Raw genomic sequence first — 18,529 nt, 5'->3', positions numbered from 1 at the left:
CGCTGACAGGGACCCAGTCTGGTGTAAGTTCCTATACACAAAGCATAGATGTCATCGTGGCCTGTTGCCAGTTTGCTTAAAGACTTGTGGCCTCTAGGGTTAAATTCTAACTTGTTAACACACTTGGCAGAGAAATAATGTCAGTCAAACTTAATGTAGAAGTCATTAAGTTAATTTGCCATTGTCTTTGTCTGTTGTGTTGTGTTTTCTGGTGGGAGTCATATTAGGAATGGATTTTTTTGTTAACCCTTGTCCTTGAATACTCTTAATTCTAAGCTGGTTTGCTGCCCAATTCTACAAGAGTAATTACATTGAACCAAACAAAATTTTGTCATCATCTGATGATAGTCAAATAGATGTCACAAGTTATAATAATCAACCATGGATGTATTGGTAAATGAAAAATCGGTAGGCTGTTTACTGTTGTATAATTAGGCCGCAATTATAATTAGCCTTATTCACAAAACACACTTTTATTTTAAACATCAGATGATAGCCGAAGAGACGTCATAATGAGTTATAGGCAATGTTCCCTCAAATGTTTTTAATCACTGAGAAAATGTCAGGTCTGCTGAGCGCAAACTTGAATGTTGTGAAAATTCTGTGCAACTTCCGGCACACATTTACTGTTAACACTGAGGCTGTACTGGCTTTAAGTTAGTTTTAACAGTGGCCAAGTAGGCTACTGAGGCAAAATGATCATATTGTAGGCCTACCAGAGTGGCCTATCATCAAAAACTATGGAGAAAATGGAAATAGCTGTTATATCGTTCAGCCTACAGTAGCAGCCAATGTGTGGTGTTCAATGTAGGTCTACATTCCAGACTTTAAAAAAAAACATGCAGAGCTTGACATTAACCTGTTTATACACGTCAGACAAGAAGTTGACTGAAAATGTTGTGTTATTTGATGCAAGAAACCACTTCATAAAATAAAATGCAATATTATTCCCATACCATTACTACAGAGAATCAGACAAATTATGCTATCCTCTGCCTATTGGCTACTTAGATGAATCAAAATACAACATAGCCCCTTTTGGACAAAAAAAAAAAGCTATTTTACCTGACTCGCTTTTCAAAGATGTCTGGAAATGCACAATTTGAGGAAGCAATCACTCCCGCATTGCTGACTACAAATTATCTATAACTGGGCTAACAACTCACTATCTAGCAAAACAAATGTAAAAAATGTGCACAACTCACTACATGTAGCTCCAGGTTTGATCTCAAAACAAGTGCCTCTAGTCAGGACTGCTCATGCTGTAAAAACAGGCCAGTTCAAAGTGAATGGCACAGATCTTTTTATGGCAATGGTATATTTGCATATAGGTCTACTGCAGTTCTGATTGGTTATGGTGCACGGGTCTGTGTGGAGTATGGGCCTGAGTGGTGCCTGTCAAGGCAATAGAATACTAGTCTGATGTGTTCTCCCTCATGGCACAGAGGTAAAAGGCACTGCATCTCAATTCAGGAGGTGTTGTATGGTGCCTGGTTCATCTCAGTGCAGGAGGTGTTGTATGGTGCCTGGTTCAAGTCCCATAGGGTGGTGCCCAGCATCGTTTGGCTGGAGTAGACTGTCATTGTAAATAAGAATTTGTTAACTGACTTGCCTAGTTCAAAAAATACAACAAAATCTCTGGCATACTAGGTCTTGCATAGTTCGTTTTGTATGTATGTTGCGTTTAAAGTGGCTAATATGGCGTTGATTTGATCACAACTCTCACAATAAATTTAAACATTGATAGTGTTAACTAATGGGGAAAACTCTAGATAGTTGAGTGAAGTTCAATTTCGTGCTTGTCTGCACACTGATATTTCTTCTGTGCAGCAGTCCTGGGAGGGCATGCACCCTGGAGCTTAGTGTTAACATTGGTTATAGGCCTAATAATGATGATTTATTGGTAATAAAAAAAATGTGGTAGACTATTAGGTAGGTCGAAATTACTTTACTTTCATATTTAGGCTATAAGTGAGTTGTTTGTGTGTTTTGTTAACATTCAAATGGCACAGTGTGATTCTCTATCAAGACCTGAACTAGTGCTTTTAGCACTCTGTCTTATTTCACACAGTAGGGAATTTAACAACAAAAACGTGATAAGAAATGAAAAACAACAATCTCAATCAAAACCGTCTAACCAATTACAGAGCGCTGGTGTAACACGATGTTGATCCTCCCACTTCTGTTGACCCACCTACTTTGAGACACACACGTAAGAAATTATTTTAGAGAAGCAGCGACCCCATGAACCCAAAGGCCCTTACTGCAGCCCCACGGTGTCCATGGCGACAAAATATAAGGGGGTTGGGCGGACGGAAAGAGACTACTTACACCCACCGGAAACCATGTCTGCAGCACCAGCAGAAATGAAATTGAACGAATCCAAATTTATTTATGTGATCACTCTAAAATCCCCGCACAAATGTATATTTGGTGCAATGAGAATCGCCCGATATACCTGCTAAACCGCTCGCCGTTATTGGATTCCGTGAAGTAGGTAGCCAAGTGTGAGTGTGTTAGAAACATCGTTGAGGTTTGTATGAGAGGAGGCAGCCCCGTTCCCATGGTCTTTTTTAAAACCTTCGTCGCCGGGCGAGAAAATACATATCTAACTAGCAAGCTAAACATGGATCAGTATCACGAGTATTCTTAAGAAATTAGCCAGTATTATTTGTCTACTCATGTCAGTAACTACAGTAGTTAACGGTTTCAGTATGCCCGATCGATGGTATCGTTGAAGCTTGACAGTGCCTGATTGCAGGCCTGCTTTTTTCTATCTGGAAATTTCTTGACTGGGGAAAGCCGCCCATACGGGATTTCATGACTTTCTAGCACTAGCCTTTTTCGCTGCATCCCCGACTCAAATGATGCGTGTTGTGTCGTTGCATTGATTTTGGATGATCACATCATCTACTTTTAGCATATCATTTTATTTTTATCCAAACGGTATATTTTTATGGGATTATCGGTAAATTCGAAGCAAATATGGTGAATTGGAAGCGGCTGCTGCGGGTGTCGAACCGCTCATTTTTGGCCTTCATTTTTTTCTTCTCCATGTCTACGACTGGTCTCTACTTCATATATGTGGCTCCTGGTATAGGTGAGTTTATTATCTTAACATGAACACCTAATTTTGTGTTGTTATCCAAGCTTGTGCCAAGCAAGCTACATTGACATCAACAGGGATGCCATAGACAGTACAGTGTGAAACTGTGGGGATGCTTTCTGCCAGTTAATACTACTGTAGCTTCCTGCTAGCCTAGTTAGTTAAATAGCTAACGTTAAATGGCTAACCTAACGTTAGTTAGCTGGATAGTTAGCCATCAGATCTGCATGCCTACAGCAGTATTCCTGTGTATATTAAGACACAGCGGAGCCGGCGGGATATATGGCTCGGAAAACGTACCTCAATCCAGGGATGAGAAATGCCTTGTACCCCGAACTGTCCCATTACATCAACTGTCACACCGATTAGATTGAACGACTAATTTAACTAGCAATCTTTCAGTCTTCGTGGTATAACATTTGTGATAATGGGACAATTCGGAGTACAACGTATTTCTCATCCCTGGGTTGAGGTAGGTTTGTTCTACAAGCCATATCTCGCGTCGTGTCCCCGTGTCTTAATATACACCGGAATGTTGTCCGACCCTAGTTAAGCTGTAAGGAAGCCGGTTGGATCTGCTGGCTAGCTAGATAAGCTAGCTAATCGTCCAGGGATCAGTTTACAATTTATTAGGCTTAACTAGTGAACCGATTATTTATCATCTCGATATATAGCTAGATAATCATTTGGATGATTGCATGATAAATTACCTACTTTGGCCGCCTTTCCTTCCAGTTCTCCGCTGCCAATGGCTGGAACGAATTGCAAAAATCGCTGGAGACTTGTATTTCCCTCACTAACTTTAAACATATGCTACCCGAGCATCTAACCGATCGCTGCAGCTGTACATAGCCTATCTGTAAATAGCCCATCCAATATTACTACCTCATCCCCATATTGCTACTTTTCTGCTCTTTTGCACACCAGTATTTCTACTTGCACATCATTTGCACATCTATCACTCCAGTGTTAATTTGCTCAATTGTAAGTACTTGCTACTATGGCCTATTTATTGCCTCCTCATGCAATTTGCACACAATGTGTATATACTTTTATTTTCTCTTGTGTTATTGACTGTACCCTTATTTATTCCATGTGTAACTCTGTGTTTGTCGCACTGCTTTGCTTTATCTTGGCCAGGTTGCAGTTGTAAATGAGAACTTGTTCTCAACTAGCCTACCTGGTTAAATAAAGGTGATATCATGTTTTTTTTATTTAAAAAAACGTGACGTTATATTGAGCTGCCATCTGGTTGCTGTAACGTTAGTCAACATTGAACAATCATGCGCTGTCTCTTCTACAAAGTGTGTCCTTGCTCAGAAACAAGCCATCTACTAATAATGTAGTAAACAAGCTAGTTTAACTAATTTAGTTATTCATTTTCTTACACGGATTTCAGAAAGGAAAGGATTTAACTGATTATTCACTAGGTCTAACTTAGTAACATTACACATAGCAGCAATCTCGTATGAATATCTGCCATGCTGTTGAACCATGCCATGGTCGGAGGGATATGGAGTTGCTGACAGAGCCAGCAAGTAGAGCCACATAATCAACATTGATAACCATCTAGTTGTGTGGTTTAGTAGCTAGGTAGTGTACATCTGAGAGGCCTATATGTATATTCACATGAACCGAGTGAGCAAGGTAACCTAGAATAAGATCCATGTTTATGCCATTAATCCAATCAGCCAATGTTTAGTAAGATGGCAAATATGCCAGCTTTTCCCAAGTAAGTCATGTCTTGAAACAGTTTGTTTCTTTGCTGAGCATATTAGTAGTCCCAGGGGTAAAATCCCTACAGCATATCAGCAGCTAAAATGAATTGGGCCTTTGTCTGAAGCAACACAGGAAAAGGGTGTTAGCTTTTATTTACACATGGTTAATCAGCTGTTAGGCTTATATCTGTAGTTACAACGCTGTCACTGCGAATGGTAGTGTTTTGGCTACTGCTAGACCATAAGGATCATGCTATGGACATAGTGCTGTTCAAAGGAGGCTGGTGGGAGGAGTTATAGGAGGATGGGCTCATTGTAATGGCTGCAATAGAATCAGTGGAACTGTATCAAACGCATCAAAAACATGTAAACCACATGTTTGACTCGGTTCCATTAATTTTTGTCCAGCCATTACAACTAGCTGCCACTAGTGTTGATAGTGCTGATATAATATACAATATTCTGCAGCACTATTTTGAACAGGACAACACAAGACAGCCAGGCGACTATCCTGGTCCCAGATTTGTTTGTGCTGCTCAGCCAACTCATATGTTCTACAATAATAACGGTAAGACTATAATAATGCATTCAATAAATTATGAACAGAAATGATCGTTACCGAACAGACATTGTATATTAGAAATCATGTTTACCAACAGTAAATGTACTGCTGGTAATACTGGTGTTAACATCCCCACGGCCTCTGCAATGGATTAGTCCACTCAGACAGGTGTGAATCAGACAAGTGTCTCGTGTGCCATAAATCATTTTTATATATTTTCCACTGCTCCAAATAAAAACTAGGTTGACCAAAAGCCTAACGACCAAACAATCGACTACTGTATATACAATAGTATGTGGACACCCCTGGAAATTAGTGGATTCGGCTATTTGAGCCACTTCCATTGCTGACAGGTGTATAAAATCGAACACACCGCCATGCAATCTCCATCGACAAAGATTTGCAGTAGAGAGGCCTTACTGAAGAGCTCAGTGACTTTCAACGTGGCACCGTCATAGGATGCCTCCTTTCCAACAAGTCAGTTCGTCACATTTCTGCCTGTTAATTGGGATCTTCATGAAATGGGTTTCGATGGCCGAGTAGCTGCACACAAGCCTAAGATCACCATACACAATGCCAAGTGTTGGCTGGAGTGGTGTAAAGCTCGCTGCCATTGGACTCTGGCTCATTGGAAACAATTTCTCTAGAGTGATGAGTCACGCTTCACATTTTGGCAGTCCGGCGGACGAATCTAGGTTTGGAGGATGCCAGGAGAAAGCTACCTGTCTGAATGCATCGTGTCAACTGAAGTTTAGTGGAGGAATAAAAGTCTGGAGCTGTTTTTCATGGTTCGGGCTAGGCCCTTTAGTTCCAGTGTAGGGAAATCTTAACGCTACAGCATACAATGTCATTTTAAACGATTCTGTGCTTCCAACTTTTGTGGCAACAGTTTGCAGAAAGCCCTTTCCTGTTTCTGCATGACGATACCCCTGTGTGAGGTCCATACAGAAACGGTTTGTCTAGATCGGTGTGGAAGAACTTGCCTGGCCTGCACAAAGACCTGACCTCAACCCAATCGAACACCTTTGGGATGAATTGGAAAGCCGACTGCGAGCCAGGCCTAATTGCTCGACCACACTAATGCTATTGTGGCTGAATGGAAAGAAGTCCCTGCAGCAATGTTCCAACATCCAGTGGAAAGCCTCCCAAAAGAGTAGTCGCTGTTATAGCACCAAAGTGGGGACCAACTCCATATTAATGGCCATTATTAAAAAAAGTTATGAGATGTTCGGCAAACACGTGTCCACATACCTTTGGTCTTGTAGTGTATTTATGTAGTTGGTGCTGTGTATTAACTAATTTACACTGCTCAAAAAAATAAAGGGAACACTTAAACAACACAATGTAACTCCAAGTCAATCACACTTCTGTGAAATCCAACTGTCCACTTAGGAAGCAACACTGATTGACAATACATTTCACATGCTGTTGTGCAAATGGAATAGACAACAGGTGGAAATTATAGGCAATTAGCAAGACACCCCAATAAAGGAGTGGTTCTGCAGGTGGTGACCACAGACCACTTCTCAGTTCCTATGCTTCCTGGCTGATGTTTTGGTCACTTTTGAATACTGGCGGTGCTTTCACTCTAGTGGTAGCATGAGACGGAGTCTACAACCCACACAAGTGGCTCAGGTATTGCAGCTCATCAAGGATGGCACATCAATGCGAGCTGTGGCAAGGTGGTTTGCTGTGTCTGTCAGCGTAGTGTCCAGAGCATGGAGGCACTACCAGGAGACAGGCCAGTACATCAGGAGACGTGGAGGAGGCCGTAGGAGGGCAACAACCCAGCAGCAGGACCGCTACCTCCGCCTTTGTGCAAGGAGGAGCACTGCCAGAGCCCTGCAAAATGACCTCCAGCAGGCCACAAATGTGCATGTGTCTGCTCAAACGGTCAGAAACAGACTCCATGAGGGTGGTATGAGGGCCCGATGTCCATAGGTGGGGGTTGTGCTTACAGCCCGACACCGTGCCTTACGTTTGGCATTTGCCAGAGAACACCACTGGCGCCCTTTGCTCTTCACAGATGAAAGCAGGTTCACACTGAGCACATGTGACAGACGTGACAGAGTCTGGAGACGCCGTGGAGAACGTTCTGCTGCCTGCAACATCCTCCAGCATGACCGGTTTGGCGGTGGGTCAGTCGTGGGGTGGTATTTCTTTGAGGGGGACGCACAGCCCTCCATGTGCTCGCCAGAGGTAGCCTGACTGCCATTAGGTACCGAGATGAGCTCCTCAGACCCATTGTGAGACCATACGCTGGTGCGGTTGGCCCTGGGTTCCTCCTAATGCAAGACCTCATGTGGCTGGAGTGTGTCAGCAGTTCCTGCATGAGGAAGGCATTGATGCTATGGACTGGCCCGCCCGTTCCCCAGACCTGAATCCAATTGAGCACTTCTGGGACATCATGTTTCGCTCCATCCACCAATGCCACGTTGCATCACAGACTGTCCAGGAGTTGGCGGATGCTTTAGTCCAGGTCTGGGAGGAGATCCCTCAGGAGACCATCCGCCACCTCATCAGGAGCATGCCCAGGCGTTGTAGGGAGGTCATACAGGCACGTGGAGGCCACACACACTACTGAGCCTCATTTTGACTTGTTTTAAGGACATTACATCAAAGTTGGATCAGCCTGTAGTGTGGTTTTCCACTTTAATTTTGAGTGTGACTCCAAATCCAGACCTCCATGGGTTGATAAATTTGATTTCCATTGATAATTTGTGTGATTTTTGTCAGCAGATTCAACTATGTAAAGAAAAGTATTTAATAAGAATATTTCATTCATTCAGATCTAGGATGTGTTATTTTAGTGTTCCCTTTATTTTTTTGAGCAGTGTATATGGGTTTTAACTAAGGATGCAAGATATATCGGTGAGCATTTTTAGGAATTGGATGATTTTCGCTAAAAATGCCAACATCGCATCGGCCCGATGTCTGTCTAGTTTAACGCTGATGAGCAAAACCGATGTCAAAGCTGACTTGCATACGTACAGTGGGGCAAAAAAGTATTTAGTCAGCCACCAATTGTCCAAGTTCTCCCACTTAAAAAGATGAGGCCTGTAATTTTCATCATAGGTACACTTCAACTATGACAGACAAAATGAGAGAAAAAAATCCTGAAAATCACATTGTAGGATTTTTTTTAATGAATTTATTTGCAAATTATGGTGGAAAACTTTTGTTATTGACCAAATACTTATCTCAGTACTTTGTCATTGCCAACGAACGGTATATTACAGAGGTCAAACGTTTTCTGTAAGTCTTCACAAGGTTTTCACACACTGTTGCTGGTATTTTGGCCCATTCCTCCATGCAGATCTCCTCTAGAGCAGTGATGTTTTGGGGCTGTTGCTGGGCAACACGGACTTTCAACTCCCTCCAAAGATTTTCTATGGGGTTGAGATCTGGAGACTGGCTAGGCCACTCCAGGACCTTGAAATGCTTCGTACGAAGCCACTCCTTCATTGCCCGGGCGGTGTGTTTGGGATCATTGTCATGCTGAAAGACCCAGCCACGTTTCCTCTTCAATGCCCTTGCTGATGGAAGGAGGTTTTCAATCAAAATCTCACGATACATGGCCCCATTCATTCTTTCCTTTACACGGATCAGTCGTCCTGGTCCCTTTGCAGAAAAACAGCCCCAAAGCATGATGTTTCCACCCCATGCTTCACAGTAGGTATGGTGTTCTTTGGATGCAACTCAGCATTCTTTGTCCTCCAAACACGACGAGTTGAGTTTTTACCAAAAAGTTCTATTTTGGTTTCATCTGACCATATGACATTCTCCCAATCTTCTTCTGGATCATCCAAAGGCTCTCTAGCAAACTTCAGACGGGCCTGGACATGTACTGGCTTAAGCAGGGGGACACGTCTGGCACGGCAGGATTTGAGTCCCTGGCGGCATAGTGTATTACTGATGGTAGGCTTTGTAACTTTGGTCCTAGCTTTCTGCAGGTCATTCACTAGGTCCGCCCGTGTGGTTCTGGGATTTTTGCTCACCGTTCTTGTGATCATTTTGTCCCCACGGGGTGAGGTCTTGCGTGGAGCCCCAGATCGAGGGAGATTATCAGTGGTCTTGTATGTCTTCCATTTCCTAATAATTCCTCCCACAGTTGATTTCTTCAAACCAAGCTGCTTACCTATTGCAGATTCAGTCTTCCCAGCCTGGTGCAGGTCTACAATTTTGTTTCTGGTGTCCTTTGACAGCTCTTTGGTCTTGGCCATAGTGGAGTTTGGAGTGTGACTGTTTGAGGTAGTGGACAGGTGTCTTTTATACTGATAACAAGTTCAAACAGGTGCCATTAATACAGGTAACGAGTGGAGGACAGAGGAGCCTCTTAAAGAAGTTGTTACAGGTCTTTGAGAGCCAGAAATCTTGCTTGTTTGTTATTGACCAAATACTTATTTTCCACCATAATTTGCAAATAAATTCATAAAAAAATCCTACAATGTGATTTTTTTTAAATGGGAGAACTTGCACAATTGGTGGCTGACTAAATATTTTTTTGCCCCACTGCATATAACTCAAGTGATGACGTAATGATGCCACAAAAAATACAGCGCTACACATAACAAAAGCAGAAAAATACTAAGTGCACTCTTCCAACAACTAAACAAGTTGAGCAGTCATTTGAAAGAGTAAGAACATTTCAGCAAGACAACTCAAATGCGAAACCCATTAACGCCAAGATAATGGAATTCATTATGCTATGGGCGTCACGACTGACATTTGGACCAGCGATGTCAGCCCTATGAGCATGCTGAGTATGATGGCACAGTGGGTGACAAGTATTACGTACTGAGGTAAGCCGTATTGCATGTTCAAGAATGTGCTGGTTCTCATACCGCTGCTGCCATTTCAATAGCATTTGAGAGCATGTTTGAAACTTGGAGACATGAACACACTCCTAGCGCCATTCGAACAACTGACTTGAGAAATAAGCTAATCAACTGCATCTGCAGCAGGCTTGATTCCGTTTGTCATGGCATTGAAACGCCTGCTCAACAAAACTGCCGAAACGTAGAAAAGTACTCGATGCTGTGAACAAGCGATTCGGTGGTGTTCTCTCTGAGCCTCTTTACTGTGCTCGATGCTAGGTACAAGGACCGCTACTTCGATGCAGACAAGAAATGGGGTTTATTTGAAATGTTACATACATACACAGCTGATCAAGATGGAAACGGACACAGTGCTCACCGAGGAAGAGAGGCCACTGACAGACAACTTCACTGCTTGACAGGTATGATGAAATCCTGGTTGAGAATGAAACGACGGAACAAATTAACAACGAAACAGCAAGTAAGTGAAATAAATAGGTTTGGATTGTTTTGCTGGTATTTTATTAGGATCCCCATTAGCTGTTGGTAAAGCAGCAGTTACTCTTCCTGGAGTCCGCACACAACATGAAAAATAATACAGAATGACATTAATACAGAATATCATTAGACAAGAACAGCACTACATTAATTTTTAAAAAGGCACACGTAGCCTACATACCAACGCATACACGCAAACTATCTAGGTCAAATAAGGGAGAGGCGTTGTGCCGCGAGGTGTTGCTTTCTCTGTTTTTTTTTTAAATCCAGATTTTCTGTTTATTTGAGCAATATGAGATGGAAGGAAGTTCCATGCAATAAGGGCTCTATATAACGCTGTACATTTTTCTTGAATTTGTTCTGGAGTTGGGGACTATGAAAAGACCCCTGGTGGCATGTCTGGTGGGTTAAGTGTCTGTCAGAGCTGTGTGTAAGTTGACTATGCAAACGATTTGGGATTTTCAACATATTAATGTTTCTTGCAGTCAGTCTCTCCTCAACTCTTAGCCAAGAGAGACTGGTATGCATCGTATTAATATCAGCCCTCTGATTACAATGAAAAGCAAAATGTGCTACTCTGTTCTGGGCCCGCTGCAGCTTAACTAGGTCGTTCCTTGCAGCACTGGACCACACGAATGGACAATAATCATGCTTTGTTTAATGCCAGTGGCAGGTCGTTGGTAAAAATAGAAAAGAGGGCCTAGAGGGCTGCCCTCCGGTACACCACACTTTACATGTTTGACATTAGACACTTCCATTAACCTCTAGCGAGCAATCCCGTATCCGGGAGCGTAATCATAGCCTCAAGCTCATTACCATAACGCAACGTTTCCTATTCATGAAAATCGCAAATTAAATGAAATATATTCAAACACAAGCTTAGCCTTTTGTTAACAACACTGTCATCTCAGATTTTCAAAATATGCTTTTCAACCAAAGCTACACAAGCATTTGTGTAAGAGTATTGATAGCATAGCATTAAGCCTAGCATTCAGCAGGCAACATTTTCACAAAAGCATTCAAATAAAATCATTTACCTTTGAAGAACTTCGGATGTTTTCAATAACGAGACTCTCAGTTAGATAGCAAATATTTATTTTTCCCCAAAATATTATTTGTGTAGACAAAATGGCTCCGTTTTGTTCATCACGTTTGACTAAGAAAAAGACCGGAAAATGCAGTCACTTACAACGCCAAACTTTTTTCCAAATTAGCTCCATAATATCGACAGAAACATGGCAAACGTTGTTTAGAATCAATCCTCAAGGTGTTTTTCACATATCTATTCGATAGTCTATCAGTGCTGGCAGTTGGCTTCTCATCAGAAGCAAACGGAAAAATACTGCAGCTGGAGATTACGCAATAATTGCAACGGAGGACACCAAGCGACCACCTGGTAGATGTAGTCTCTTATGGTCAATCTTCCAATGATATGCCTACAAATACGTCACAATGCTGCAGACACCTTGGGGAAAACGTAAGCTGACTCCTAGCTCCTTCACAGCCAAATAAGGAGTCATTGCCATGAGGTGGTTTCAAAAAATGCGGCACTTCCTGATTGGATATTTATCTGGGTTTTTTCTGTAACATCAGTTCTGTGGCACTCAGACTATCTTTGCAGTTTTGGAAACGTCAGAGTGTTTTCTTTCCAAAGCTGTCAATTATATGCATAGTCGAGTATCTTTTCGTGACAAAATATCTTGTCTAAAACAGGAACGTTTTTCATCCCAAAATTAAAATAGCGCCCCCTATATCCAATAAGTTAAAGAAAACTGAGTTATATTAGATGGATAGCTCTGAATCCACGATATGGTAGAGGTTGAAAAGCCATAACATTTTTGTTTTTTTCAACAACAGTTTATGGTCAATAATATCAAAGGCTGCACTGAAATCCAACAGTACAGCTCCCACAATCTTCTTACTATCAATTTATTTCAACCAATCATTAGTCATTTGTGTCTGTGCAGTACATGTTGAGTGCCCTTCTCGAAAAGCACGCTGAAAGTATGTTGTTAATTTGGTTACGGAGAAATAACATTTTATTTGGTCAAACACATTTTTCCCCAACAGTTTGCTATGAGTTGGCTGCAAGCTTAAAGGTCTGCTGTTAGAACCAGTAAAGGCAGCTTTACCATTCTTGGGTAGCATCATTACTTTGGCTTCCCTCCAGGCCTGAGGACAAAGACTTTTCTCTAGGCTCAGATGAAAAATATGACAGACAGGAGTGGCTGTAGAGTCAGCCACCATCCTCAGTAGCTTTCCTTCTAAGGTGTCAATGCCAGGAGGTTTGTCATTATTGATTGTTAACAATAATTGTTCCACCTCTCCCATACTAACTTTACAAAATTCAAACTTGCACTGCTTCCAATATTAGTTGTTTTTAATGCATGATATAAATGCTCACTGTTTGTCATGGGCATTTCCTGCCTACGTTTGCCCACTTTGCCACTGAAATAATCATTAAAATAATTGGCAACATCAAATGGTTTTGTGATGAATAATCCATCTGATTCGATGAAAGATGGAATTGAATTTGTCTTTCTGCCCATAATTTAATTTAAACTACTGAATTTTTTGTCTTCTCCATTATTCTTGATATCATTGATCTTGGCTTCATAATAAAGTTTCTTCTTTTTTGTTGGAGTTTAGTCATATAATTTCTCAATTTGCATTAAGTAAGCCAGTCAGACATACAGCCAGGCTTATTAGCCAATCATTTTGCCCCATCTCTTTCAACCATACTGTTTCAGTTCCTCATAAATCCATGGAGCCTTAAGTTATAACAATCAGTTTCTTAACAGGTGCATGTTTATTAATAATTGGAAGAAGCAATTTCATAAATTCAACATGTGCAGCTTCTGGATGCTCCTCATTAATCACATCAGACCAACAAATATTTTTAACATCGTCCACGTAAGAGTCACAGCAAAATCTTTTGTATGATCTCTTGTACACTTTTAGGCCCAGCTGTTGGAACTTTGGCTTTCCTGGATATAGCCACTATATTGTGATCACTGCATCCAACAAGTACGGATATACAGTTGAAGTCGGAAGTTTACATACACTTATGTTAGTCATTAATACTAATTTTTCAACCACTCCACAAATTTCTTGTTATCAAACTATCGTTTTGGCAAGTTGGTTAGGACATCTACTTTGCATGACACAATTAATTTTTCCAACAATTGATTACAGATTATTTTACTTCTAAATCTGTAATTCTGTTACCATCTCGCCCTCCACATCTCCACAGCGTAGCTATGTGACACAACTGTCTGAGAACAAAAACAAATTTCAAATGTATGTCCTTCAACCAGTACTAGAAAGATTAGGACTAGATTGTTTTGTTTTTGATAACATCAAAAAGGTAAACCACTGCCAGCTATATGTGTAGTATAGTAGACAGACATGGGAAAATACTATTAATATAGGCCTAGTAATATCTGAGAAGGTCAGTAGGTCTGGAGAATGTGTTTTCATCCTCTGAGCCGTCGAACACCAGCTTTCTTTTTCATATCCTGTGGAAGTCCCATAGGTTATCCTCTGTTTAATATCCCATATTATTCCTGAGTATCTGTTTTTTCAATATCAGATGTGTATGTCCAGTATCTGAGACCATGTCACTATGTAGGCTAACAAGATGATAATGCTGGATTATATGGTCAATTGGTCAGTCATTATTAGTCAGATATTGTCAGCACAGCAAGCGTGGTGTATGATGACACACACACACACCTTCTCATCGGGAGTGTGTGTCTGTGTGACAGTGGACTGTGCTTTTGCATTGCTTTACATAAGTGTGGTACCACCCAAGTTGTGGTGAAAGGGCACAGCACTGACCCTGATATGCAAATGTTAGGTGATTCAGACTCTGAGATTGGCCTACCTGTCCAATCTAATGATTTCATTTATTGTAATACTCTCTTCTTAAATCTGATTCAGTCTCTAATAACAGTAACAAGGGGATATTTGCTTTATGCTGTTGCTGGGATACAGGTTAGTCAGATGTTGGTTGAAATCTGGTTATTTAGCCTCAGAAGGCTTCTCAAAACTAGGCTTCTGTGAATGTATTAGTTGGTAGAGCTGGATAATGTGGACAAAATATCATATTCATTTTTTATTTTTTTTTTACACATTTTTGACAGTATGACACTATTGTTAAATAATACAATTTCTAAATATGCTTTGAGTAGTTCATGACCCAAGGGTGGCAACACACAAATTATGTGATTTCAATGGGGGCTTTCTCCATTTATACTCCCAACAAAAATAATTTTCTTATTTCCACACTGTGCCACGTGTCATCATGATATGGACAAAATCTAGTCCTAGTTTAATTTGTGAACTTTTGGAATCTTGGAAATATAACAATTCTAATTATATAGTAGGCAGGACCTAGAATACATTGTTGTTTGACATGACAATTAATTAATAAGCCAGGGAGGAATTATTGACAGAGTAGGAACCAAAGTGTTGGTCAGTGTTTCCAGGGGACCCTAATTAGATATTAGATCACAAGTTTTGTTGGCTCGCTAGCTAGACAACATAATTATGCTTCGCCAATTCCTCTCTGATAAGCATGTTTGTGCAAAGGTATCTTATCTGGGCAATGGTACCAGGCAGTATTACCTAGCTTGTTATGGCTACTCTGACTCCTAGCTGGCTAGCTAGCTTGCTAAATGTACTAACTAGCGATTAGCATTAGCGGGCTAAGTTATTTTAGCAACACATTGCTAAGAAAAAAACAAAACTAGCAGACAGTAGTTATACAAACGAATAGTGTAATTATATAAGACTTGTGGAAGCAGCATGTCACCAAAATTGTTGCATCCATCTGACCATTCAGAGTGAACGGCAAGTGGTCGAGCAACTACTATCTCCTTGAGTGTCAGGGCTTGGTATGGTTAGCAGCATGCAGGAGGATCGGGAGAGATATGACTCAGTAGAAAATGGGGTAAAACATTGTATTATACACGCCGGGAGTTGCACATCACATTTAACAAAGCAAACATTGAAATACCTTATAGAAGGTAAAGTAAAAACTCATACCGGTCCGTGCACCAGTATTGGTATATTGGAAAATACGGTATACCGCCCAGACCTATTAGTTGGTGTTTCAGTGTAATGGACTCTTAGTGCTTGACCGGTCCTCTGTAATGGTTGATAGATCAGATGGTGTGCGGGGCTGGGAGTGTGTGGTTTGTGTAATTGGTGCCTGTGTTCGTCATTGATGAGATGGGTGTGTGAGTTGATGAGATGCGTGAGTGTGTAAACTGATGAGGTGTGTAACCTTAGCTGATGAAGTGTGTGTGTGTGTGTGTGTGCCCTGGCTGTTTTGCTGCAGTAGTGGTAAATGTTAAATTAATCAGAGCCCCTAGCATCCTCTAGGCTGGGAGTGAGACTGAGACTGCGTCCTGAATAGACACACTACTTTTGACTGGGGCCTATAGGGTGAGGTGGAATAGGTCTCTATTTAGGACGTAGCCAGAGACCGGGATTTCCTGCCGCTTATCTCGCCGCCCTGTGTCTCATCACTGTTAGCTGCTGGGACGGAGTTAAACCGTTGCATTGGGTGTCAGCTGAGGTTGTTCCTTTATGGCCAAGAGACTGGGGGAGGGAAAGCTTTTACGCTGACGACATGAGCAGTCAGCAAATTTACTGTTGTGGACTGGTACGTGAGGGGGGTGTAATTGAACCAGTCAGACTAAAGTGATTGCACTCTCTTTCCTTTTGTCCCTCTCTTTCCTATGTCTCTCTCCCTCCTTTTCCTCACCCTCCCCTCCCGCTCTCCCTGTCTCAATCCCTCTCTCCAGCCAACACCTACTTCTTCATGGTGCAGGCCCAGGGCATCATGTTGAGGGATAATGTGAGGACCATTGGTCAGATGATCAGACTCTACACCAATAAGAACAGTACTCTCAACGGCACAGGTGAGTTTGGTAGGAGGTGAGCCAGACGGGGTTTCCAATCTTAGGAGGGTAGTAGACAAGACAGCACTTTAACCAACATGACACGATGGGCAGCCAAAAATCACAAGATTGGCCCTTGCTCAAATTCTGAAAATCAAATAAAATGTTATGTGTTCACATACACATGGTTAGCAGATGTTAATGAGTGTAGCAAAATGCTTGTGCTTCTAGTTCCGACAGTGCATTAATATCTAACAAGTCATCTTAACAATTCCACAACAACTATCTAATATACACATCTAAAGGGATGAAATAAGAATATGTACATATAAATATATGGATGAGTGATGGCTGAGCGCCGTAGGCAAGATGTAATAGATGGTATAAGATACTGTACAGTGCCTTGCGAAAGTATTCGGCCCCCTTGAACTTTGCGACCTTTTGCCACATTTCAGGCTTCAAACATAAAGATATAAAACTGTATTTTTTTGTGAAGAATCAACAACAAGTGGGCACAATCATGAAGTGGAACGACATTTATTGGATATTTCAAACTTTTTTTAACAAATCAAAAACTGAAAAATTGGGCGTGCAAAATTATTCAGCCCCTTTACTTTCAGTGCAGCAAACTCTCTCCAGAAGTTCAGTGAGGATCTCTGAATGATCCAATGTTGACCTAAATGACTAATGATGATAAATACAATCCACCTGTGTGTAATCAAGTCTCCGTATAAATGCACCTGCACTGTGATAGTCTCAGAGGTCCGTTAAAAGCGCAGAGAGCATCATGAAGAACAAGGAACACACCAGGCAGGTCCGAGATACTGTTGTGAAGAAGTTTAAAGCCGGATTTGGATACAAAAAGATTTCCCAAGCTTTAAACATCCCAAGGAGCACTGTGCAAGCGATAATATTGAAATGGAAGGAGTATCATACCACTGCAAATCTACCAAGACCTGGCCGTCCCTCTAAACTTTCAGCTCATACAAGGAGAAGACTGATCAGAGATGCAGCCAAGAGGCCCATGATCACTCTGGATGAACTGCAGAGATCTACAGCTGAGGTGGGAGACTCTGTCCATAGGACAACAATCATTCGTATATTGCACAAATCTGGCCTTTATGGAAGAGTGGCAAGAAGAAAGCCATTTCTTAAAGATATCCATAAAAAGTGTCGTTTAAAGTTTGCCACAAGCCACCTGGGAGACACACCAAACATGTGGAAGAAGGTGCTCTGGTCAGATGAAACCAAAATTTTGGCAACAATGCAAAACGTTATGTTTGGCGTAAAAGCAACACAGCTCACACCATCCCCAATGTCAAACATGGTGGTGGCAGCATCATGGTTTGGGCCTGCTTTCCTTCAGCAGGGACAGGGAAGATAGTTAAAATTGATGGGAAGATGGATGGAGCCAAATACAGGACCATTCTGGAAGAAAACCTGATGGAGTCTGCAAAAGACCTGAGACTGGGACAGAGATTTGTCTTCCAACAAGACAATGATCCAAAACATAAAGCAAAATCTACAATGGAATGGTTAAAAAATAAACATATCCAGGTGTTAGAATGGCCAAGTCAAAGTCCAGACCTGAATCCAATCGAGAATCTGTGGAAAGAACTGAAAACTGCTGTTCACAAATGTTCTCCATTCAACCTCACTGAGCTCGAGCTGTTTTGCAAGGAGGAATGGGAAAAAAATTCAGTCTCTCGATGTGCAAAACTGATAGACATACCCCAAGCGACTTACAGCTGTAATCACAGCAAAAGGTGGCGCTACAAAGTATTAACTTAAGGGGGCTGAATAATTTTGCACGCCCAATTTTTCAGTTTTTGATTTGTTAAAAAAGTTTGAAATATCCAATAAATGTCGTTCCACTTCATGATTGCGTCCCACTTGTTGTTGATTCTTCACAAAAAAAT

At 41.4% G+C, this 18,529-nt stretch overlaps 1 protein-coding gene across 4 annotated transcripts in view; it reads left to right on the top strand.

The window, feature by feature from the left end:
- Window positions 1–2,306: 2,306 nt before the first annotated feature.
- Window positions 2,307–18,529, top strand: part of LOC139406753 (beta-1,4-galactosyltransferase 6-like) — a 43,453-nt gene continuing 27,230 nt past the window's right edge. For 2 of the 4 annotated variants that reach the window (XM_071149751.1, XM_071149753.1), the window contains exons 1-2: window positions 2,784–3,100; window positions 16,515–16,631. In XM_071149751.1, coding sequence (XP_071005852.1) covers window positions 2,986–3,100; window positions 16,515–16,631 — 232 coding nt within the window. In that variant the 5' untranslated portion in view covers window positions 2,784–2,985. Of the gene's footprint in view, window positions 3,101–5,013; window positions 5,393–16,514; window positions 16,632–18,529 lie in introns of those variants that run through there. The other 2 variants (XM_071149750.1, XM_071149752.1) reach the window with 2 other exon arrangements.

Source organism: Oncorhynchus clarkii, chromosome 4 (genome assembly GCF_045791955.1).
Source record: "Oncorhynchus clarkii lewisi isolate Uvic-CL-2024 chromosome 4, UVic_Ocla_1.0, whole genome shotgun sequence".
Classification (NCBI taxonomy): Eukaryota; Metazoa; Chordata; class Actinopteri; order Salmoniformes; family Salmonidae; genus Oncorhynchus; species Oncorhynchus clarkii.
This window is presented reverse-complemented; position numbering and strand designations above follow the sequence as displayed.